Source organism: Phocoena sinus, chromosome 1 (genome assembly GCF_008692025.1).
Source record: "Phocoena sinus isolate mPhoSin1 chromosome 1, mPhoSin1.pri, whole genome shotgun sequence".
NCBI classification, from domain to species: domain Eukaryota; kingdom Metazoa; phylum Chordata; class Mammalia; order Artiodactyla; family Phocoenidae; genus Phocoena; species Phocoena sinus.
In genome coordinates, this window is record NC_045763.1 from 43,613,656 (window position 1) to 43,639,777 (window position 26,122).

Sequence of the window (26,122 nt, forward strand, 5' to 3'; positions counted from 1 at the left end):
CCTTCCCAGAAGCATTAGACAGCTATCACCCCAGATTGGCCTGAGTAGCTGAAAAATTTATTAACAGATTGGAGACATAAGTCTTTTCTCCAGTAGACTTGGAATCTGATGGCCTTGGGATTGAATTCTACTGTGGCTCCAACACTTGCTAGTTGTGTGATCTTGGCCAAGCCTCTTAACTTCTTTGGATCACTGTACTATAAGAAATGTAGTACAGAATGTGGTGAAAAGCACAGACCTTGGAGCCTACTTTCTGGCTTTGAACCCCAGCTCTACCACTTACTCATTATGTGACCTTAGGCAAGCCAGAGAACCTCTTTGTTCCTTAATTTCCTTGTCTTTAAATGAGATTGATTATAGTGCCTCCCTCACAAGGATGTTGGAAAGATAAATGAGTTAATACATGTTAAGTGCTTGGAGCAATGGCTAGTATTGAGTAAGCATGACAACAGTATTAGCCTCAGCGATATTGGGGTGATAGTCCTCATCTCTTGGGTTTATTTTGCAGATCAACAGAAATGTTGGAGGTGAAAAAAATGAGTCTCAGAGTTATTCATGCCAGAAGAGACCCGAAAGATTACCCACGTAACCTCCATCTTTTTTTTTTTTTGCGGTACGCGGGCCTCTCACTGTTGTCGCCTCTCCCGTTGCGGAGCACAGGCTCTGGACGCGCCGGCTCAGCGGCCATGGCTCACGGGCCCAGCCGCTCCGCGGCATGTGGGATCTTCCCGGACCGGGGCACGAACCCGTGTCCCCTGCATCGGCAGGCAGACTCTCAACCACTGCACCACCAGGGAAGCCCACCTCCCTCATTTTATAAGTGGGAAATCAAGACTCAGTGATGGGGAATAACTGGTCCAGAGTCACACTTGATTTAAGGGCAGAGTCTGAGTCTCCTGATTCCAAGTCCAAAGCGCCATCCTCTGCACTGTGTCAAAGAAGGCAACATCTCCACAGAGCTGACCCTGAAGGGTCCTTTTATGTAGTCATTGGACCTGTCGCTAGTTAATGCACTTTCCTAGGAAAATAAGCTGCATTTGAAATGGAGAGAAAACTTGGGAGAGACTCTCCCTCCTCCCCCACTGACTTCTGAAGTGTCAAGCTGGGGATTCAGGCCAAGGCTGGGAGGAAAGATTTTCAGGAATCGTTGCTAGCTCCACATCATTATTTCAGTTAAAAACCAAACATGTGCCTGTGTCCAAACAAGCTAGAACCATGAACAGATGCATTCAGTTTGTTGCTGGTGTCAGAGGCGTGTTTTTCGTTTTTTGTTTTCTTTGGGTGTTTAATTAAGTGGCTTCCACCAGAAGGAGTTTCACAGCTGCTCTTCAGTAGAAATTAAGTTTTCACCCTCAGGAGAATGAGGTTAGGATTGGGACCTCTGAGTTCACTTTTCCCAATTTTTTCAGGGTCATACCCCCTTAGATTTATTCTGCTTTGAATCACATTTCCCAGTTGGACTACTCAAGAGTGATTGAAACATGGGCTGGAGGAAAGGGCAGGATGGGGAGAAGACCCTAAGAAGAAGGGCAGATGGGATTAGAACTATTTGATTTAGAGAAAGGGCAGATTCCAGGGGTCATGATTTCTGTTCTCAAATCATCTAAGGGTGTCACGGGGCAGAGGGAGCAGAGACTGTGAAGTCTCTGACAGCAGAGCTGGTACAAATGGAGTGGGAAGAGGAAGAAGAATTTCCAGGAGGCAGATTTCAGCTTAAAGCAAGGAAAACTTTCTGATTATGAGAGATGGCCAAAGATGGTGTGGAAACTGAGCTCCCATCCCTGCCTAGAAGGTATGCTTTAGAAGAGATTTGGCTGTGAGGCTTGACAGCCAATTGTCAGAGACATGAAGATTGGAATTGACGAGTGAGACTTGGTAAAATTTGGGATTCCACCAACTATAAATTTTCCAGATTCTGGGAGTCTAAGAACCAATGACCAGTGTCATGGAGTTCCACAGTTAAGAACCTACTGGAAAGCAGCAAAATCAGAAAAAATTCGTGACCTGTTTATCTTGCCTGTGTTTCTCTTTTTCTCTCTTTGTCTTTCTTGAGCTCATGCACTTGCTCACTCATACAGCAGGAACCTTTGACATTTTGCAGGGGATAATCTTTTTCTTTTAAGTGTGTTTCTGACTCAGCCTTTGCTCCTTCAGCATCATTTAGAGAGGCTGAGCTCTCTGGAGATTAGCTCTGGCCTGTCACCACAGCAACTGCCCAGGCCCTGTGGGCATCCGTGGTAACAGGCGAGGGCTTTGAGAAACAAGGCTTGTCTAGTGGTGAGAGGAAGCCCCACAGGGAGCCTGATATGAAACAAGCAGGTTGTGTATGGAGAGGTCTTTTTCAAAAGGATTAGCTATGCAGGTGTGTCTCACTTTACACAGTTGGCCAGGCCCTGAAAAGTGTGCGTGGGTGTGTCAAATTTTGGTCAAGGGAGGAAATCTTATTTTAAAGGCAGGAAAGAGACTCGCTTTTCCAAGTCCCTGTAGTGAATCCCCTTCATAAAGTGGATTCTCCTTTTGTAAAATGAACCTCTGCCCACATTATGACCTAGCTAGTCTAGTGCTGAGTGTCTGTGAGTGGGGCCATCCATACAGAACCCCAGGGGCATGCTTCCACTTTCACTGCAGGCAAGGAACAGCAGCAAATCAGCTGAGGGAAGACAGAGTATGACGGAGAAGCAAAGTGGGTGTGGTGCCACAATGAAGTGAGATCAGGACGGTGGGCCTTGCCTAGCATGAGCAGCTCTGCTGCAGCAGTGGCGGGGTGTCCGAGAGACGGGTGTTCTTGGAGGTGCCCAGCAAGGAGGGGTCTGTGTCCAGCGTATCAGACATCTTGTCGCAAATGGCATCCACCAGACACTCGAAGGCCTGCCTCACGCTGATGTTCTCCTTGGCGCTGGCTTCAAAGAAGTCAAACCCTGAGGATAGAAGAGAGATAGCAGTAAGGATCTTTCCCTTCCTTTTCATGCCCCCTGGCCAGAACACTCTGCATTAATACAGCCAGTGCTCAGGAGTAAAGCAAGGAGGCCTAATTCCATGGGCAGAGGATTCTGCCTCAAGGAGAGGGTACCGGGCAGGTATTACCTGCACTGGTTTTAGAGTCAGACGGATCCTGGCTCTATCACTGACCAGCTGTGTAACCCTGGGCAAGTCACCTATTTTCTTTATGAATCAATTCCCTGGTTTATAAATTGAGATAATTTTATGTATCTCATAGAATTATTTCAAGGTTTAAACAAGATGATGCATGTAAAGTGTATAGTCCTGTGCCTGATAACACGGGAGGTGTGTGTGTGTGTGTGTGTGTGTGAATTAGGTGTTTTCGGAGAGTGACTACTTGACTATGTGTACACAGCACTTGAGCTTCCAAAGCATTGATCAGCATCCATTATCTCATTTGATCCTCATGTCACCCCTGGGAGAAGGAGGGTCCAGGCAGACCCTCTCCATTTCACTAATGCCCACGCTGTGGCTCAGAGAAGTAAGCTGACCTGCCCAAGGTCACCAGTATAAGAAGCCCAAGCTTTGTCCTTTTTGACCAGGGCTTTCACTCCACTTTCCCCTGCCTCTACTCACCCCAGCCTGGCCAGTCTAGTCTGGGTTCTGGGAGACATTCCAAGATCCACACTGGATAAGCAGAGCTTCATTTGCTCTGTCTACTCACAGACACACTGGGTTATCTCCCCTCAGAGGGGTTCCTCCTCCCTGAATTTCCAGGAATCGCCCTGGATCTCTCGCTCCTCACACGGACCCAACAAATTGTCCAGGAAAAACTGCACCTGAAGGGTGAGACATTCTTGTCTGTTTTGCACCTTGAGATCCTTAAAGGTACTTTCTGTGACAATGAACAGAACTTGGTTGTCCCAGGAGACACAAGCAAGGCCCTCCTGATTCAGACAAAGTGGCTGCTTTCCAACTGAGGGTCTTGGCCAGGTTGGTGGCAGCCCTTAGAAGCATAAGCCTCCATTCTCCATCATGTCCCTGCGTCGGCCTACTCCTTCCTCTTTTGTCTGTCCACCTTCCTCTTTCCCTTCCTTCTGAGTCCATCTTTATTTCTCCTCAAAAGCTTCCCTCTTCCCTTTTTTCCATGTTAGCTCCTTCTTTTCCCCTTATGTTTCTCATACTCCTTGGGATCCTTAATATTTATTGAGTGCCTACTATATGCCAGATGCTATGCTAGGAGCTTTACAAATATTGTTTTCCTTAATCCTCACAACAGCCTGTGGGGTAAATATAATCATCTCCAATTTACAAAAGAAAAATGAAGGCTCTAAGAGATTACCTAACTCACACAAGGTCACGTGACTGTGTTAGTGGAAACTGGTTTTAGATCTGGGTCTGGCTAGCTCCTACATCCATACACACCCCTGCCTCCCGTTTCGGCCTCCTTTGCTTTTATCTGACTACCACAGTGTCTGAATCTGGGCAAGTCACTTCATCTTTCTGAATCACTTAACCTCTCTGAGTCTCGGCCTCCTTGTTTGTCAAATGGGAATAACAACAGCATCTTCCTGCTGAGAGCAGTCCTGGAGGACTGAGCGAGACAATGGATAAATTGCTGTACGAAGTTGCCTGTTACAATGACAGTTTCTTTCTGCTCGTCTTTCATCTGCTCCTCTCACTTCCCCTTCATCCCTTTCCTCCCTCTTTTGTCATCCTCCCCCACAGAGGAGGGGGGTCTCTTTCCTCCTCCCTCCTTTTCCCTATTATCCCATTGTCCACAGAGAGGGCTGAAGCCCCCAGGTACAAACAGGGCTCCTCTTCCCCGGGCCATGCCAGCTTGAAGGCACTCGCAATTCCTGCCAGCCCGCCTCTGGTTGACAGCCTCTCCTGTAGCCCATTTCCCGACCTGAGAAAGCAAGGTGCAGAAGTGCCTGCTAATTGAGGACATGTGATGAAGAAGGAAGCGGCTGCTGGCTCCTTATCCTCAGGCTGTAGAGATGCAGTTGGCTTGAGAGACCCTCCAGCATGTAGCTTTTCCTTAACAAATATCATAAACATTGACTCTCTGGCCTTTGACTGGTTTGTTACAAGTGACAGTGTTTGGGGAAGTGGGCGGAATATGTTGCTTGCCTAGGAAAGGGGCAAACAGGTAAAGAAGTAAGTAGGCTTAAACCATCAGTTTGGATGAAGATGGGGACACAGGTCAAGGCCAGGATCACCAATCCCTTCTGCGGAATTGGCACTGAGGGGAGGACGTGTCCCATTGTGCAGATGGGCAGTGGGAAGAAGCCCAGAAGTCAGACAGCCTGGATTTGAATATAGTCTCTGTCAGCTACCAGCTGTGTGACCTCAGGCAAATTGCCTAATTTCTCCCAGCCTCTGTATCCTCATCTGTAGAATGGGTGAATATCATCTACCTCATAGGGTGGTAATAAGAATTAAACGCACAAAAGTATGTGAAGTGGTTGGCACGTGTAATACATGACCATTCCCTTTCCCTTATGTTCCCAGCCCATCTGAGTCCCAGCTTCCTTGCCCCTCCATCAGTCCCCAGGGCCTTTGGGGAAAGCCTCTTTTTCTTCATCATTCAGGGTCAATCAATAAACCAGGTCTTTATTGAATATTAACTTTGTGCCAGGTCTTGCATTGAGTGCCAGGGACAAGGGGAGACCAAATCTAATTGTGGAGAAAAGACACACTTATCAGAGTGTCAGTCCCTCACACGTTCATAGTCCTTAACGATTCCCGAATACAATTTTAAAACAACTTTTGGGGGGGGTCAAGGCAAGGGTTATCACGTATAATTTACAGATAGGGAAACTGAGGCTCAGGGATGGGGCCAGGGCTCTATCCCTTATGCCCCCTTGTCTCACTCTCAGTTGGGACAGTGACAGAATACACTATAACCCAGGTAGAGCAAACCAGAGGCTGTGCAGGAATGCGGCAGAGAGAGAGAGTGGCAGGGGAGGAGGGGGGAATAGGCTTCCAAAAGTTAGTGGCGATGGGTGTCTTTAAGGCCAGAACAGAGCAAAACTCTTCACCTGACTAACTTATTCTTTAGGACTCAGCTTAGGTATGGCTTTGCCTCCTCCTCTGTGCTTCCCTCTGCCACAGCACGTGTTACCGTGCATGGTGGAAGTCCAAGGAGCTCCCCAAGCGGGGACCACGTCATTCATCTGAGCTCCAGTACCAGCCAGAAGAGTAGGGGCTTGGTGAATGTTAACTGAATGAACAGACAGATGGATGCAGGAGACGGGAATGAGCATGGAGGATGTGGTTGAGGGGCTGTGGACAGTGGGGTTCATGAGAACTCATCTCAATAAGCACGGCAAACCCTGTGCTGGGCACTGGGGACACTGAAGTGAATCACATGAGGTTCCTAACCTTGAGAAGCGGAGATAGACACACTGACAGTGTGATAAATGCTGGAAGGGTGGGGAGTGAGGGAACTGTCATGGCACAGAGGAGGCACTTATCTGAGCCTGGGGCCCAGGGAAGTCTTCTTGGAGAAGCTGATTCTTAAGCAGATATCAGCTAGATAAAGACATGTGTGAGCACATGCCTGTATAGGACACCAGGCAGGGGAAACTTCATAAACACATATAATGGGACAAAAAACAGTCTTGGTATATCCCAGTATGATCATAGCAGTTTGTTATCATTAGAGCAGCAAGCTCAAAGTGGTGACGGAAGAGGGAGTAAGTAACCAAACACGGAGAGCGCGTATGTCAGGCCAAGGAGATGTCATCACTGCCGTCTCAAAGATACCCAAGGTATGAGAACTCTCATTCAAGTAACTGGCGCGTGACCCTGGCCAGCCCGTGGGTCTCTTTTGTTAGCAGAACAATCCCAAATGCACCTCCACCCAACGACTGTCAGACTCCTGGAAGGCTCTTCATTAGTAGGCCCAGGTGGTAACCTTTCCTCAGGTTCATTAGTCAGGAGCCTCAGGAGCTGAGAATCTAGAGAGCTCAGGAAGATGATGACCACTTAATCAGACTATCCTCCAGTCCTTTCCTCCCTCTAATTGGCTTCAGAACAATGGAATTTCTGCTGCCTTTAATTGGGCCCAATTCTTAATTGAATCTGAGATGATTCCCACCCCCAAAATGCTCCTGTGTACCTATCCTGTCCAAAGGCAGTTGTCACAGCCCCACAGATTCCACTGACTCTGTCCACACTGCCTGCTTCTGAATTTGACTTTAGAACTCTTTTCAGAAACTCACAACTAGCTAAACTTGCTTCTCCTCACTCTGAAACTGCCCCAGAACATTTCTCCTCTACTTTTATGTTCAAATCCCTTCTCTAGCCTGCTCTGATACCTCATCATCTCCATCTGTATCAGTCTTCGACTCAAGCCCCTCTGGTCACTGATGATTTTGGCAAGGGATTCACTGTCTTCCTTTCCACCCAGGCTTGTACTCATTCTCAGGAACTTTGGGTTTCAGGTGGACAATCCATCCAACACCCTGGCTCTTAATTTCTTAACCATCTCATTTCCAGCAACATTCTCTTCCGTTTTGTTTCTGCTATGCCCCTGTCCTTATAACTTGAGCTATTTTGACTTAGATTTATGTCACTGGAACTCAAAGAGGTTTAATTCATCCAATATCCAGCCTCATTAGGTTGACACCCAAGATTCTGCATGGCTCAGCCTCTGTCCACTTCCCCAGCTTCATCCTCCTGGCTCACACCATGCTCCAGAAACATCGACACTTTCTTATTTTGTTTCTTTATTCATGCTACTTACTACTCTTTAGTTCCTACACCTAATCCTCTTCATTACTCACCTGTGGAATCCCTGATTCCACAGAGCCTTCCCATTCTCTCCCCACCCCATCTCCACCACTCAGAACATACAATGCACCTCTCCCCTAGACTCCCATGGTACCTGACATGATTGTTTCAGTCAGAGTCCATCAGGAAAATGGGAACTATTCTTAAAATTTTAACTAGAGGGAACTGGTTATATGGGTGGTAGAAGAATTAAGAGGCCAAACAGAATACTGAAGAAACCCAGAGATTATTAACAGAAAAGAAAACTATTAATGGGGCCAAAGGAAGTTAAAACTGTGGGAGCAGGAGTCAGAGAAGAGGAGCAGCCTCTACTGGGGGAGCCTGCTAAGGGGTGGGGGAGACACACATGCAGGTTTTTCTCTTTTCCCCAACTCCCGTCACTTGCCAGTGTCTCTCCTTGGCTAAACCCAGCCAGAAGCCACTGTCACAGGAGGCTGGGAAACACAGCCTGCAAAGGTCAACTTCCCAGGGGGCGGTTTCAATAGAGAGACAGAGCTGGAGAAGGGTGGAGAATGCTAGTAAACAGGACGTTGAGATTATCTCTCTACTATTTTGCTTCCCTGGTCAATGAGCAACTTGAGAGCAGGGAACTTATTCACCTCTATGGCACCAGGGTCCATCACGTGCTCAGTGATTGTGGCAGATTTTTCACCGCCCTCCCTGTAGAAGATTTTATATTCCCACCCACTGCCAAGTGGCTTGCAGTGCCTCCTTGTGGGAGGAACGTATCTTCCTTGTCAATCAACATCAGATTCCATCATGTAACTTGCTTTGGCCAATGGATGTGGGCATACCAAGTCCCAACAGAAGCTTTGAGAGTCTTTGTGTGGCTTAGGCATCTCAGATTGGATCTCAGAGTTGCATGACATGGACAGAGTTGCAGCTGACTTGCTGCTGGCATGTAATGTGAGTGAGAAATAAACCTTTATTATCCAAGCTCCTGACTTGGGTTATGTGTTACCACAACATAATCTAAAGAATTCTCACCAACACTGGGACTGAGGGTAAAATTTCAAGAGAAACTACTACAAGCTTTTGGGAAAACACCACTGGGTGGTGATACAATGGAAGCGTTAAGATTTTGAGTCTAAAGGCTGAGTTAGAGTACTGGACCTGCCACCTATGACCTGTGTGGCTTAGAAAAGTTACATAATCTTCAAGTGAAAAAAGAAAGACATGGAAGTGTGGCACAGCTCATTGCATGCAAGAAAACATAAGTGGTCTGAACTCAGCTTCTTCAGTGTAATGGAGCTGAAGACAATGCTGCCTCCCAGACTGGGAGTGAGAGTGAGGGTCACAAGAGAATTGTTGTGAAAACACATTGTGAATCATAAGTCACTACACCAAGGTTAGTTATTCTCAATGTCAGCTAGGTCTTTGTTTCTCTGCACCAGGCTGAGTGATGCAAGGTTTCAATTCACCCCAATCCAAAAAACATTTATCAAGAACCTAAAATAAGCAAAGCCATGTACAAGGGTCTTGTGGGGACTGAGTGATGAGTGGGGAATTGTGTGAATTGAAATCATGGAGTCAGAGGGATAGAGCTGAACAGACCTTCCCACTAAACTAATCCAAATCCCCTGTTTTTCAAAAGGGAAAAATTGAGACCCAGAAACAGGAAATAAGATGCTCAAGGTTACACAGTAAACTAGTGGCAGAAGCAGGATAAAACCCTCAGTCTCCAAACTCCTAGGCTGATAATTTTCCCTCCACACTTCACTGAAGTGAGTGTTTATGTGTATGCTTCAAAACCACATTTTGAACAGGTTTCTCCTGCCCTTGTAGGCAGAAGCACATTTCGCTTTTACTAGCATCCCTGGGCTCTAGTCTAGACCCATTCCCAGTCAGATCGAGGAAGAGACAAGGAGCCCCTTTTCGAGCCGCACAAAGAGGTAGAGGCCCTAACATGTCATGCTTCCTGGAATAGGAGTCCCTGAAACTTCTCTGCCCTCCCAAAGATCCACTTGCCTCAGCGTCTCTACAGCCTCATCCATGTCCCAGGAACTTTGAGGATATAGAAGACCTGCTGCTACTCAAAGCTTTAATAAATGTTAGTTGCTGGCCATAGCAGTAGTTCTGGCTGAGAGAGCTGAGAAACACTAAAAGAAAGGGAGTTCTGAAGAGGAATCCCATAAAGCAGAGGATGGCCCTACTGCACTGGCAAGCAGATCACTGAGACTTACTTAATAGTTGGTGTAGCAGAGGGTGAGGATGAGGAAGGCTGAGTATCCTCTCTCACTGCTCGCAGATATGATCACATCCTTGTGAAATTCTTGACATGGTCTGCAAGATCCTGCATGATCTGGCCCCTGCCCACCTCTCCACCCTCACCTCCCACTACTCTCCCCTTGACTAGTTAGTCCCTGCAACATGGTCTTTCAAATCTCATGAGCGTTTTCAGCTCTAAACTACGTTAGGGCTGGTCTTGATGTAGAACACTCCCCTCCCTGACCCACCCTCAATCTTTGCCTAATTTTTTTCTGATCCTTTAGTTCTCAGCTTAAGCGTTACTTTCTCAGAAGATCTTGACTCTCCAGTCTAAAATTAGGTTTCTCTCTTTTTTACTTTCTTAATAGCACTTGCAGTGGACTTATGTTACTCTTATCGGTCCACCATTCCTTCCTTTATGGAACTTCTACTTTAAACAACTGTGGTGGGGCGATAGGTTGCAATACTTGCCTCCCCCAGCCACTGGGACAGGCATGTGATTCACAGGTAGCCAATCTCAGTCTTCCCTGAGATTGACATAAGGTAGTTGGGAGCAAGAATCCTCTTTTTGCAGAAGTCGGAAGATATGAATCTGGAGCTGCCATCATCCATCTTACTCCCCATTCAGAGTCTGACTATAGAAAGAGGCTGAAGGCATACACAAAGCTAAGAAATAGTGCAATTAAGTTGCACTCATAAGCTAATAAATTCTATTTTTTAAAATTAAAGCTTGTTTAATTTGGGATTTTATCACTTGCCATAATAAGAGTCCTAAGTCAAATAGAACTTACCACAATTTTTAACAGCTTTATTGAGATATAATTCACATACCATACAATTCACCCATTTACACAATTTTAAATTATATATTTATTTGTATAATTATTTGTTTAGTGTCCCTTTCCCCCATTAGTTCCGTGACAGTAAGAATCACAGCTAAGTGCCAAGATAAAACCTGGCTCAGAGTATGTGCTCAATAAATATTTTTCAATAAACAAATGTACGAGTGAATGAGTATCTATCCTGTGCTGGGTGGTTGGGATAATGAAAAAAAATTTTAGACGTAACCCCTGCTACTGCTGAGGTCTACCAAGAGAGACAGACATGTAAATAGGCAAGTTCTGGTAAGCAGTAGAGGAAAGCTCAGGAAGTTGTGTAAGACTGAGATGGGTCACCTCGACCTCCCCAAATCTAACCAATTCATTAAGGCCCTCTTTAAGTACCTTCCTAAACCCTGTAGTAAGAATTAATCTCACTTCCATCTGTTTTCCTACATAAATTAGATAGATCTTTATTGGCTCTACCACTTCCTAATTGTGTAATCTTGAGCAAGAACCTAATTTTTCAGAGTATTGAACATGACCTACCTTGAAGACTTATAGTGAGAATTAAATGAGATAATTAATGCAAAGCATTTCATATAATGCCAGCCGTTATTACGATATTTGCTGTATAGTGAGGTTAAATGGTTAGAAGCACAGGCTCTGGAGCCAGACTACTGCTTGAATTCAAATTCTGACTCTACTCTACTTGTTACTAGCTGTATGACCTTAAGCAAGTTACTCAACTTCTCTGTGCCTCAGTTTTCTCATCTGTTAAAAGAACAACTTGGATATAAGAAAAGTACCTATCTCAGAGGGTTCTAGGGGGATTAAGTTAAATGAGTAATACTTTAAACACTTAGAATAGGGCCCGGCACATGGTAAACACCTAATAAATGTTTAACTAACACACCTTTTTTTTTTTTTTTTTTTTTTTTTTAAATTTATTTATTCATTTATTTATTTTTGGCTGTGTTGGGTCTTCGTTTCTGTGCGAGGGCTTTCTCTAGTTGTGGCAAGCGGGGGCCACTCTTCATCGCGGTGCGCGGGCCTCTCACTGTCGCGGCCTCTCTTGCTGCAGAGCACAGGCTCCATACGCGCAGAGCTCAGTATTTGTAGCTCACGGGCCCAGCTGCTCCGTGGCACGTGGGATCTTCCCAGACCAGGGCTTGAACCCATGTCCCCTGCATTGGCAGGCAGACTCTCAACCACTGCGCCACCAGGGAAGCCCAACACACCTTTTTAAAATGCTAGTCATAAGGGTCTGGCATGCTGGCTATATTTTTTCCAAATATAAAATTAACTCACCTTTTAAAAACTCAGTCTTGTTTAACATTAAGGGCTTGACATGCTGATTATATATTTTTTCTAATACACACCAAAATATATACATAAAATCATCTTGCACACTTCCAGTGACATGAGTCTCCCGCTTGGAGAAGCACTACTCTAGACTCACACAATCCAATGATTTATGGTTCCCTAAACACAGAGTTCTGTTCCTTGCCTTTGCCAGTGTTATTCCCCCCCACCCCCCGAACGTCCTTGCCTTTCTTTCTCACTTGGCTGCTCCTACTTGTCTTCAAGACTCAGAGTGGGCGTCATGTTCTCTGACCCCAACTGAATATGTGCCTCCTCTGTGCTCCCACAACCCCGGCACATCCCTCTATCACAACATTGATCACCAGGTGGATCCCTATTTCTGTCTCAGACCAGGGAACATAGCCTATTTCACAGCACAGTACTTGGCATGGAGTAGGAGCTCAGGAAGTCATAATTAGAACGAAGTAAAATGAAGTAGCCAAATACTTGACTCCATAAAATGTTAATCCATAGTCTTGCAGTGTTTACTCACTGCCAGGCCATTTGCCAGGCACGGTGGGTATAAAGATAAACAAGACTCACTTCCTGTCGTCATGGAGCTTTCTGGAGACAAATATGGAAACAAGTGCACCCAAGTGTGATGGGTACTGTGCCTGTTGCATGTACGGGGTACACTAAGTGGGGGCACAAAGAAAAGAGCTGGGGGAATATGGAAGAGGCTTCAGAGCAGTGAAGATGTTCTGAAAGCTGAGTGGGCTTTCAACAGCTGGATAAAAGTAGGGGATGGGGAGTAGAAAAGAGCCTTTCAAACAGATGGTACATCGTTGATCCAGGGACAGCGTTGGGAGTCTCGGCGACAGCAGGCTGAAGACATAAAGAGAGAGCCTGAGGTCACCCATGTGAGGGCTTCGCTACATGCTCACTGTTCTGTGAACTATGGGAATGGGTAGAGGCACATTCTGGATCCTGAGAACCTCTGTGATGGGGTAAGAACCACCAAGAGCCAAATGGCCCAGACTCCGTATTTATTAAGCACCTACAGTGTGTTAATTTCTATTCCAGGACACACTGGAGGACAGGAGAGGGAAGAAAGAAGTATAGGACACTCTCCTATACATCTACTCACAATACACATAACACAAATATATACAAGACACAACTCACACTTGTATATTATACAATTTTCCCACCTACCAGCCCAAATATCTGTACTTCAGAAACTGGCAGAGAATATAACTTTAAACTCCCTATTCCTCAATACTTACAGCACGTAGGTTGTAAGAAATACTTAGGGAGACTGGCTAAAAGCTAAGCAGTACTTCATTCTTCTAGAAGAAGACTTCCCTAAGGTGATCTCACATTGAACCTCAATACAGAAAAGAAAAGAAAAAAAGGAAGAAAAGAAAGGCTGCTCTTTTAAGCAAGTGTAGGTAGGTGTCCTGCTGTGCAGTCACTGAGACACATCTGAGGCACCTGGGTCTCAGTGGAGCACAAGGATCAAGGTGCTTTAACCTTGGAAAAAGTCAGAGCATCACTGAGCTGCATGCTTAAACCATGTTGTCTCATCCCTCATGCAATTACTTTTGCCGTGAATTGTATTTTGGTGACAAAGCATCAGTTTACACTGAGAGAAATTGTAAGACACAGCCTACGATGTTCAGTGTTGTAGTTGCTGTAAGGCATGTTTGATATTAAGAACGTTGTCATATTCAGCATATAGAGTCTGCTCTACAGTTGCCAGTGGAGAGCAGTGTTTCTCTGGAATAATAGGTTTGTTTTCATCTTAAGGACCATCTCTGAACCATGTAACTGATTATTTTTCCCTCTTTGCAATGGTTGCTGGGAAGCTCAAAGCAAATATTTTGGCCCAACTCTTGCACATGCCCAAAAACTTATAAAATATACACTTATCTCACCCCTGACCTCCTCTTATGTTCTCCTACACTTGCTTTCGCTTTGCTTCAATTGTCTCACTTATTTTTTTATTGATGTATTGATACTACGATGATTTTTATAGGATACCTCAAATCCTTTGTGGAAGGAGCTGGTTAAAAAAATGATTTCATAAATTTACATTTTATTTATTCATTAAAGGACCTCGCTGGTGGCACAGTGGTTAAGAATCAGCCTGCCAATGCAGGGGACATGGGTTCGATCCCTGGTCTGGGAAGATCTCACATGCTGCGTAGCAACTAAGTCCGTGCGCCACTACTATTGAGCCTGCACTCTAGAGCCTGCGAGCCACAACTACTGAGTCCGCGCACCACAATTACTGAAGCCCATGCACCTAGAGCCCATGCTCCACAACAAGAGAATCCACCGCAAGAAGAAGCCTGAGCGCCGCAACGAAGAGTAGCCCCCGCTCACCGCAACTAGAGAAAGCCTGTGTGCAGCAACGAAGACCCAACGCAGCCAAAAATAAATAAATCTATAAAAAATTATTTATACATTCAATGTAACAAAATATACATGTATAATAAATAATGAATACCTAGAATTCACTAGCACAAAGCCCATATGTACATCACACAAATATGAAACAATACACACAGAGCACATATGCACATAATTCACAATTACAGCACATCCTTAATGTCACAAATACAAACACACACTTGTCCTCTCCATTTGCCCCACTCCCGTGCATACACACGTGTCATGCACATACCCAGCTGCTCTGCGAGGAGCCGGCCCTTCTCGGTGGGAACAACCCTCTCTTCCTCCATGTCACACTTGTTCCCCACCAGGATGACCTGCGCATTGTCCCAGGAGTAGGTCTTGATCTGAGTAGCCCTAAAGAGAGACAGAGAGATGACGGTGTTAACGACATCCTCCTAGGCTAGAAAGGACCCTGCAAAGCTCACAGAAGCCCCTTCAGTGGGGTTCGCAACACACAAGATACTGTCAGCTAATTCATCCTAGGACAGTCAGACCTCTGCTCCTGCTGGCTGTCACAGATGCTGACCCTTAAGCCCTGGTTGCAAACTTCACTCAGCTATTTGGAGCCCACCTCTAATGCCCTCTCCTCACAGGCAGAGAGCTCTTTCTAAAACATCTATCAGATGATTCGTCCTTTCTTAAAAGCCTTCTCTGGTCCCTGGACTAGCTAAGCGATGAAGTCTAGATCCCTCAGTTAGGCGTTCAAGACCATTTACATCCTGTCTCTCCAGCCTCATCACCCTTCCTCTCACTTCACAAACCTCACCCATTCCCCAAAGGCTCTTCCATGGCATGTGCCTTTGCCTTTACTGGAAATCCCTTCCCCACACTAAGTCATCCTCCAAGGCTCAGGGCTGATCCCACATTTGCCTGGGGGAGGCTTCTCAAGCTTCCCCTGGCCCAACAAGCCTCTCCCTCCTCCTCTGTGATTCATAAATCTTCACTGAGGCCTTAGATCATTATTATTTGTAGAAACCAAAATGTCAGCAGTGGTTTCCCTCACGTAGGATGATTATGAAATTTTATTCATTTATTTATTTTTGGCTGTGTTGGGTCTTTGTTGCTGCGTGTGGACTTTCTCTAGTTGTGGCGAGCGGGGGCTACTCTTCAGTGCTGTGCACGGGCTTCTCTTTGTGGTGGCTTCTCTTGTTGTGGAGCATGGGCTCTAGGTGCATGGGCTTCAGTAGTTGTGGCACTCAGGCTCAGTACTTGTGGCTTGCAGGCTCTAGAGCGCAGGCTCAGTAGTTATGGTGCACGGGCTTAGTTGCTCCGAGGCATGTGGGATCTTCCCAGACCAGGGATCGAACCCGTGTCCCCTGCATTGCCAGGCAGATTCTCAACCACTGTACCACCAGGGAAGTCCCAAAACTTTAAAAAAATACTTTACCTTTCAAAATTTTGAAAGTGAGCATGTATTACTTTTATAATGAGAAACAAACTTTTAAACAGAGGACATAAAATCAGACCTTTTTATTGAGGAGACATCTTTTTGTGTAGTTGGCCTAACTCTGTCCCCAAATACCTCATCAGGTAGAAACAATTACCTTCCCTTTTGTTCCCCTACTCTTTTTTGTGGCGCCTGTCACATTTGGCTGAATTTATCTGTCTCTCCTTGAGAGCAGGGACAGGCTTATTCATCTTTGGGGTACCAGCCCCCAGCATAGAGCACAGAGAAAAAAATCATTGATTGTCTGGTGAAGGAAGAAGCCAGCAAATGATTGATCCTGAAGCAGATCTAAATAAAATCTGACCCTATCCTGACACTGACAATCTAACTTAACCCTAACTGCAACCTGGACCGATAGCCAACCCTGCTCCTAAAGCTCATCTCACCACCAATCTTCTCCTTAAGGGTGAAAAGCCACTCCCTCAAAGGCTGGAATTTACTCAACCACCATTTGTGGTGAACCGACAGAGAGCCAGGTTCTGTGCTGGGTACTGGGGCTTAGATGGCAGGTGGGTGCTAGGCTGGGACCAAGTTCCCCAGAGGCAAAACTAAAGGCCAGAGCTTGGGAAAGATAGACATTCAGTCTTCAGCTTCACGACAGGTACATGGAGCCAACTCCCCAAGTCTCCCATGCCACTCTTCTGTCATCTTCCTCCCTCCTCCCACCACCATCCAGGCTCAGCTCCCAGATTAGCAACTTAGGTTATTCTTGGAGGAATCTTCACCAGGTGTTAAAGGCACTGTGTGCCTGAGGCAGAATGAACAGCGACTGATGGAGAGAGGGAAGGAGGTCAAGGCCGACAGGGAACGGGCAGTGTGGAGATACTTAAAGAAAGAGCTAATCACTTCGTGGTGGAGGTGGGGGGGAAAGAAGGAGACATGGGAGAAGGGAGGAGAAGAGAAAAATCATGACTGGAGGAGGGAAGAGAGGGAACAAGAAAGGAAAAAAGCAGGAGAAAAAAGAGGCATAAAGAGAGAGGAGGGGAAAAAAGAGGGAGGAAAGGAGAAAAAAGGAAGGTGGAGAGAAGGACTTGTTAAAAGGAAAGGGGGAGAAAGGAGGAAGAAGGGGATGACCAACAGACTAAGAAGGACCACACATGGGTGACAGGCATGTGGGTGGCACCCTAGACTGATGCTCAGAACTCAGGGGGTGGGCGGGGAGAACATGGCAAGCAGCCTGCAAGGCCGCTCCCAGCTCAAGGCTCCAAGGCACCAACAGTGCTGCACATAGTCATGACAACTGTTCCTGGGGAGACAGGAAGTCTTCAAAGGGTAGCTGTTGGGCAAAGAAGAGCGGGAGACAAGCTTGGCACTGGCCAGCTCTGCTGCTGTGTGCCCAGCCTACTCAGCCTCTCTGATTGTGAAGAAGAGCCAGGCACACACGCTCCATCTTCCCCATCCTTTCCATTGATTAGGGGCACCGGGTCCTGGGCCTCTGTCTCACGTGCCCTTCCTCTCGTGCTCTCTTCTCCCTGTGAGTAATGCTCCAGGAAGAAAGATGTAAGTTGCTCAGAGGTTATACCTCTGGGGAACTGTGCCGATTTCTATCGTATCAAGATATTGAATCTCTATGAACTTGGACCCCCGGCCCAGGGATAAACTTTATAGGGAAGCAATATGTGGATTCACTTAGCACTATGTCCAGAATGATCTCTCTAAAACACTAATTTGAACCTGTTGTTTCCCTGTTCAAATGTCCTCACCTACCAGATAAAATCCAAATCCCTCATCCCAGCACACAAAATCCTTCATGACCTCTGCTCTTCTTACCCTCTCACTTACCTTCTTAGCTTTGCACATATGTACTATTTTTCTGGAACATTCTTACCCATTTGTCCCTCTGGCTAACTCCTGTTCATCTTTCAAAACGCAGCATATGTGTCAGCAATTCCAGGGCAACTACCCTGACTTCCCAGGCTGGGTCAGAGCCCTCCGCTGGGTTCCCACAGCCCTGGTGCCACTCTCATCACTGCACCTGTCACATGATGTTTTCATTGCCTGCTCACTGATCTGTCCTCTCCTCTCATCTGTGAACTTTTTGAGGACAGGAGCCATGTCTGATTCATTCGAGTTTCCCTAGCACATAGCACAGAGCCTAGTACGTACTAGGTTTTCATGAACAGTTTGATGAGTGGGTGAAGGAACAAATCTCATACCAGTCTTGGACAGCATTGAAGGATTCCTCATTGGTGACGTCATACATCAGGATGAAGCCCATGGCTCCACGGTAATAGGCTGTGGTGATGGTCCGGTACCGCTCCTGTCCAGCCGTGTCCTGGGTGGGAAAAGGAAAGTATCAGCCTCCTAGAAAGTCTGCTTTGTTTCTAAAGAGTCCCCAGGACAATTAAAATCATCCAAAGTATATTTAAGGAGCACCTATTATGTATCTTTTATTGTACTTGGTGACTAGAATAAAATGGTTTCTGAAACCTCATAGAAATTAATAAGAAGATAATTAAAATCCCAATAGAAAAATGAGCAGGAGTAAAGAACAATTCACAGAAGAAATGTAAATGGATAATCATTATATTAATAGGTTTTAACATTATTTTTAATTATAATTCCCATTATAGTTGAGGATGTAGTGAGATGTATAACCTCATACCTTGCTTGTGGGAATGACACTTGGTTCAATCTTTCTGGTAATCAATTTGGAAGTCCCAAGAGCATTAAAAATAGTTGTATCCTTTGAACTAGAAATTTTTCCTTCTAAAAACTTTTTCTACAAAAATAGAATATCAGACAAATATTTATGCACAAAAATGCTTCTTACAACTTTATTTAGACATTGAAAAACTGACATCAACCTATATATTCAACAATAGGAGAATGGTTAAAATACAAGATTTTTAATGTGTTTATTTATATAAGAATATTTATTATAATGGAACAATTCTTGTATGTGCGATATAATGTCAGTTTCATAACTATATATGCAGAGAAGAAAACTGGAAAGAAACACATCAAAAGGTTAATAGTGATTATCTCTGTATGAAAGATAAGAATTACCAGGATTTTCATTTTCTTCAGCTATTTTTATTTCCTCTATGCTAAGCATGTATTACTTATATAAGGAGAAACAAACATTTTTACTAAAAAAAGACGAAGACAATTCTTTATCTCAAGCAGCTCACAGTCTAGTTGGAAAGACAAACATGTAAGCAAGATAAGCCAAGCCCCACAACAAAGTGTTACTGGAGTACACTGGGATGCTTCACAATGCCCACATGGTCCTTATGTGAGGGGCCAGCCGGTCTTCTCTGAATCATTAGTTTTAGATGTGTGATACTTGAGCACGTATAAAACATTTCCTCATATATTACTTATTTAAATTTTATAATAATCTCTATGAGGTAGGGATCAGTATTTACATTTTGTAGTTGAGAATGCAAAAATGCAGAGAGGGTAAGTGATTTTTCCAAGGCACAATGCTGGTGACAAAAGCTATGCCTTAAATCTAGGACTTCTGATTCTAAGTCCAATGCACATACCATTATACCTCAATCAATGAAAGATTTATCCACAGGCATTTACTGAACACTATCCATAATGATAATAAAAACAAATAGGGACTTCCTGGGTGATCCAGTGGGTAAGGTTCCATGCTCTCAATGCAGAGAGCCTGGGTTCGATCCCTGGTCGGGGAACTAGATCCCACATGCATGCTGCAACTAAGAAGTCCACATGCTGCAACTAAGAGTCACACGCTGCAACTAAGAAGTCTGCACACCGCAACTAAGATATCTGCACACCACAACTAAGAAGCCTGCATGCTGGACTTCTCTAGTGGCACAGTAGTTAAGAATCCGCCTGTCAATGCAGGGGACACGGGTTTGAGCCCTGGTCCAGGAAGATCCCACATGCCGCGAAGCAATGAAGCCCGTGCACCACAACTACTGAGCCTGTGCTCTAGAGCCTGCGAGCCACAGCTACTGAGCCCGTGTGCCACAACTACTGAAGCCTGTGCACCTAGAACCTGTGCTCTGCAACAAGAGAAACCACCTCAATGAGAAGCCCATGCACCACAAAGAAGAGTAGCCCCAGCTCACCGCAACTAGAGAAAGCCCATGCGCAGCAACGAAGACCCAAAGCAGCCAAAAATAAATTAATTAATTAAAAAATAAAAAAATAAGAAGCCTGCATGCCACAACTAAGACCTAGCACAGCCTAACTAAATAAATAAATGGTTAAAAAAAAAACAAATAATGAGAACAATAAGAATTATAGCCTGCCATTAATTGTACATATGTTGCACCTGTTATCCACAAACTTTAGAAAAACCCTGTAGGGTACATATCATTACTCCCATTTTACAGATGAGAAAACTGAAGTTCAGAGAGATTGCCCATCAAATGTAAGATTTGGGATTCAAAACAAGTATGTCTGACTCCTACACCCATTACAGTATATTGCCTTGGCTATGAACCATACTTTGTGTGACACAGAAATGGAACAAGGACCATCCTTGCCCTAAGGAAGCCTCAGTAAAAGTAAAGAGGTGGCTAAGACATACCACTGAACTCATAATAGCAATATGTGGCAGTATGTCATCAGTACCGGGTATGTGGCATAAAGAAAATGTGTTACACAAGTCAGATAAAGTAGAAACATGGTGGTTTTAGGTAGTTATGGAAGATGTCAAAGCAGAGATAGTGTACCAGTTAGGGTAGACTGGGTTATTCAATAATACGTAATCTCAAAATCTCAACAGCTTCAAAAACAAGGTTTTATTTTTCACTATTTTTACATATCCATCAAGGGTTGGCTGGGTACTCTGCTTTTTGTCTTCCTCATTCCAGGATAAAGAGTGACAGGGTGGGGCTTCCCAGGTGGCGCAGTGGTTGAGAGTCCGCCTGCCAATGCAGGGGACACAGGTTCGTGCCCCAGTCTGGGAAGATCCCACATGCTGCAGAGCGGCTGGGCCCGTGAGCCATGGCCGCTGAGTCTGCGCGTCCGGAGCCTGTGCTCTGCAACGGTAGAGGCCACAACAGTGAGAGGCCCGCGTACCGAAAAAAAAAAAAAGAGTGACAGGGTGGCTACGAGAGGGAAAGAAAGTGTATGAGTCATGTGTTGGCTCTTCCACTTTTCCCATTCACTGGCCAAAGCAAGTCACATGCCCGTACCCAAGAAAGCACAATCCTATAATACGCCCAGGAGAAGAATGGGAAATGTGGTAGATGGCATAGCCACTCCCATGTACCAAGCCCAGGAGCATTACCTACAGATGTGCTTACTTGGTAACAGAAGGAGACAAACAGGGATTTTCCGAAAGAAGAATTTTCCAAGCAGAAAAGTGAAGGAAGGGTATTTTGGCAGAAGGAAGATTTTTTTCCAGTGACTATTCCAGAAGAACTTAAGGAACGGCGGGAAGTGAGTAGATGAAGCTAGAAAGAGCTTTGAATGCCATGCTATGGAGTTTGAACTTGATCTTTTTAGGGTCAAAGATTTTGAGACAGGAGATTAACATGATTGGATCTGAACTTTAGAAAGATCACTCTGACTCTGATGTGGAGAATGAACTGGAGGAAGTAGAGATGGGAGGCAGGAAAGCTGGTTGGTTAGATCTTTGCAGTGGTTCAGGTGCAACCTAAGACGGATTTGAACTAGAGTGGTAGCAATGAGGATGGAGTAGAAATAGACTCAAGAGGTATTTAAGAGGTGACTTACAGGGCATGATGACAGATGGGTTTTGTTTCTGGCAGGGCTCAGTTTCTTCATGTCCTGAGCAATTCAGCTCTGACCCAGACTTGCACATTACTCAGCAAAACAAAATCTGCATTTAACACACCCACCATCCTTGGAGAGCATAGGAATCACCATCTTCTGTTTGCTGAGCAGGTTTTTGGGTGTCTTACTCTTTACCTCAAGCAGCCTAACAGAGTATTCCTTCTGACCACACACAGTACTTCTCCCTAAGAGTTCTGGCAAACAGAATTTTATCCAGCTCATGAATGGGTGAGTGGCTGAATGAATTAAAGAATGAATGAAGAGATAGATGATTGAGTGAGTGAGGAGTGAGAGTGAGTGAGTAAACATCTAACACAGGAATCTTAGGCACTAATATTAGAGAAATATTCACTGTCTGCCATATCTCACAAAAGCTCTGTGTGTGTGTGTGTGTGTGTACCTATGAAACACTGCAGCAGAATTTGATCCTCCCCTCCCACGCTCTTACCTCTGCTTCCTGAGCTCCTCAGAGCCAACACAACAGATGAGACTCCTCTCTCCAATCTACAGGCTCAGACCTTAAATCTTGTCCTGTAGGGTTTAGAATTAAGCCACCTGTCCAGACTGGTGATCTAAAGGCCCAAGCAGGATTTCTGAGCAACTGCACTGCCAGCAGTTCTCATCTCTTCTCATTCCACCCACATTATACCATTTCTCTATGAGAGTTTCCAGTCTCTTATCTCTGCCTGGAGCCTGGCCCTGTGCCCCAGCTCTTTGACAAAGAGTCCTGCCACCCAATTGATGCCCAATTAATTGGAAATCCTGGTATAGAATAATAAATGAGCTTGGACATGGAATCAGTTTCACCTCTGTACTCCCAGTGCCTAGCACAGGGCTATGCACACAGTAGGGATTCAATCACCACCTTGCTAAACAAAAAGGCCATATAGTTTTAAGGTTAGGAGCACGGTCTCTGGAATTAGACTTCTGGGTATAAACCCCTGTTTTAGCACTTACTATGTGACAATGGCAGGCAGCCTCTAAAATAGCTCCCAATGATTGCTGTCTCCTGGTATTCATGCTCTTCAGTAATCCCCTTCTGGGGCAATTTTCCTTTCGGGGCCTTAGTTTCTTCATTTATAAAATGGGAATAATAACAATACCTATTTCACAAAGTTATCATGAAGATTAAGAACGTTATTATATCTAAAATGCTTGGAACAGTTCCTGAAACAGAGTAAATGTCACTTAGGCATATTTTTGTACTTCCACAGTCAGCCCCAGGAGCAGGGCCAGCTTCCCAGGGTCTGCCCAACAGGAGTGAATGAGTCTCATGCCATGTGCCACTTCCTTCTCATTCAAACCTGCCCAGGGATGCCTCCACCCAGGGTCTCAATATGATGCTTCCCTCAAGGAGCAGAAAGTGGCCAGACAGAAAGGGAATGGATGAGTTAAGAGTTGAGCGGGCTTTGGACTTCCCTGGTGGCTCAGTGGTTGAGAATCTGCCTGCTAATGCAGGGGACACGGGTTCCATCCCTGGTCCGGGAAGATCCCACATGCCACGGAGGGATCTTGCACCACAACTACTGAGCCTGCATTCTAGAGCCCACGAGCCACAACTACTGAAGCCCGCGCACCTAGAGCCTGTGCTCCGCAACAAGAGAAGCCACCCCAATGAGAAGCCCGCCCACCACAATGAAGAGTAGCCCCCGCTTGCCACAACTAGAGAAAAGCACACAGGCAGCAACAAAGACCTAATGCAGCCAAAAATAAATAAATAAATAAAATGTATTTTTAAAAAAGAGTTGGGGCTTCCCTGGTGGCGCAGTGGTTGAGAGTCTGCCTGCCAATGCAGGGGACACGGCTTCGTGCCCCCATCTGGGAGGATCCCACATGTCGTGGAGTGGCTGGGCCCGTGAGCCATGGCCGCTGAGCCTGCGCGTCCGGAGCCTGTGCTCCGCAACGGGAGAGGCCACAACAGTGAGAGGCCCACGTACTGCCAAAAAAAAAAAATTAATATAATAAAAATTTAAAAAAGAGTTGATCAGGCTTTGGTCTGACTCCCAGCTCTGCCACTCATCAACTGTGTGCTTTTGGACAGCTTGGTTCTTTCATCTCTCTGAGGCTCAGCTTCCTCACGATTCGAATGGAATAATAAATGCTTACTTTGTAGGGTGTTTGTAATTAACTAAGATTATTTTAAATGTCTGGCTCATAATAGATACTCAAATATAGGAGTATTTGTCATTTTCATTATTATTTTACTTTTCTAAGCCTTAATTTCCTCATCAATAAAGTGGTGATAATAATACCAGCCCTGAAGTGGTTATGTGAGGATCAGTGACAATGTACTGGTAGAGCTTGGCAGAGTGCCAGGCACATAGTAGGTGCTCAATGAAGTTCATAGTAGCTACTGCTATTACTGTTGATATTGTTGTTGTTGTTGTTATTCATCTAAAGAAAAGCAAGGTTGGAAACAATAATCCAGCTCTCACTACCCTGTGCTCAATAGAAAGTAGCCCAGAGAATCGCTTCTAAACCTCCCTCTCTCTTTTATTTTTAAAAATCACTTTGACGAACATTGATTCCCCTCCCACTGAGGAGAGTCAGAAATAGAACCAAAGAGGAGACAGGAAGGAGGAGAAAGAAAGAGGCATGACTCACTGGCTACTTGAGGAAGGAGACCGTGTCATCAAGAGCAATCAATTCACTTCTACGAAGCAGACACTCATTGAGCTCTTCATATGGGCAGAGCCTTATGCCAGAGAGCAGACACCATGATGCACAAGCCACCATCCTGGCCTGCAGCAGCCCTGTCAGCGTGGCCGACAGACACTTGCTATGTGCCAGGCGCTTTGATAAGTGCTTTATATATGGGATCTTATTATTTGTACTAAGAAAATAAAACTGCTATGTGCCAGGCACTATGCTAAGCACTTTTCCTACTGTACTTAATTTTCAAAACAGCCTTGAAATACTGTTATCTTTACTTACAGATGAGAAAAATTTAAATAACTTGCCTACAATCTTGCAACCAGTTCATGGCAGATTCAAAGCTAGGTCTGATTCCAAAGCCTGTGCTCTTCCTGGGATGCCCTTTGCTCTACGTTATTTCTCTTAATTATTATGTCAGCCTGAAGCAGGACAAGGGTCACAGAGGTTAAGTAAATTGCTAGAGTCACAAGCTATAAGGAAGCAGAGTCAGGATTCAAATTCGGTCTTTTAACAAGTGTGTATTTTCAGCACAGCCTATAGCCCAACCAGACTGTGTATTCTAAATCCCTCTCTGCCCCTCAGGACAGGACCCAGCCCACCCTGAAGCCTTCCAGATAGGAGATCCTCCAACCATGTCTAAGACTTCCTAAGGCCAACAATCTCCCCTCCACCAGAGCGTAAGGCTGGAAATCACCCACAAAGCTTAAATGGAATCACGTGTGTCTGGCACGCAGGTGCTCAACAATATTAGTTATGTTCTCTGTCTTGATTGAATCATTGATCCAACACAGATCCATCATTTCTTTCTGGAGTTTCCTCCTTGTCACCCACACATGCAATACTAATTTCTGCTCCATATGTCTGTTCATGCTACTCTCTCTGCCACATATGCCCCCTCCCAGCTCCTCCACTTGTCTTGACTATCAGATTGTTGAGTTCTAAAATTAAAAGTAAATCTTAGAAGTTACTCAATCCGCCCGCTCACTTAAAAAAGGAATTCCTTCTACAGCATACTTACATTGAGTGTTCCCAATGTTGGATGCCTACCACCTCCAAAGGCAGCCACACCACTGATGGACAGTTCTGAGTATTAGAACATTTCTTCCTTCCATAGAGCTGAAAGCTGCATGTGGTAATTTCTATTCATTGATTTAACGCTGTTCTCTGGAGACCCAAAGAATAAATCTATTTTTTCACTCATGTGGCAGCCCTCCAAATATTTAAGTTCTAGGTTTGTTTAGCTCTTAGAGTTTACAAAGTTTTTTTCTTATTATCTCAGTTAGTTCCCAGAGAAATCCTGTAAGAGAAGAACCAATATCTCCATTACACACACACACACACACACACACACACACACACACACACACACACACACACAAAACAACTGCACCTTGAAGAGGTGAATGATGAAAAGAGGCTTAAATAAAACCAGGTCTTCTGACTCCAAGAGACCAATGCACATGGCACAGGGCTACATCCCTGATGTTTTAAATCACGTGTGACAGGTACCACAATTAAACAGAATGACCAGAACAGTGACGGGAACTTGAAACTGTGTCATGGGAGAAGCAACTGAAGGAAGGAAGAAGCTTTGGGGAATCGTACTGCTATCTTCAAATATCTAAAGTGCCTAAAGGGAGGGTATTGCTCCTTTTCCTTTCTATTTTTTTTTTTTTTTTCAAATCTTCACTGGGCACTGATTCTGTGGCAAGTGTTGGCTAGGTCCTGAAGATAAAAGGTTGAATACTACACATACCTACTT

At 45.0% G+C, this 26,122-nt stretch overlaps 1 protein-coding gene across 1 annotated transcript in view; it reads right to left on the reverse strand.

The window, feature by feature from the left end:
- Positions 1-2,344: 2,344 nt before the first annotated feature.
- Positions 2,345-26,122, reverse strand: part of RAB3B (RAB3B, member RAS oncogene family) — a 58,449-nt gene continuing 34,671 nt past the window's right edge. Inside the window, exons 3-5 of the mRNA XM_032640271.1 lie at positions 18,135-18,253; positions 14,761-14,885; positions 2,345-2,918 (exon numbers count right to left, since the gene is read on the reverse strand). Of these exons, the coding sequence (XP_032496162.1) occupies positions 2,731-2,918; positions 14,761-14,885; positions 18,135-18,253 (432 nt within the window). The 3' untranslated portion in view covers positions 2,345-2,730. The remainder of the gene's footprint in view (positions 2,919-14,760; positions 14,886-18,134; positions 18,254-26,122) is intronic.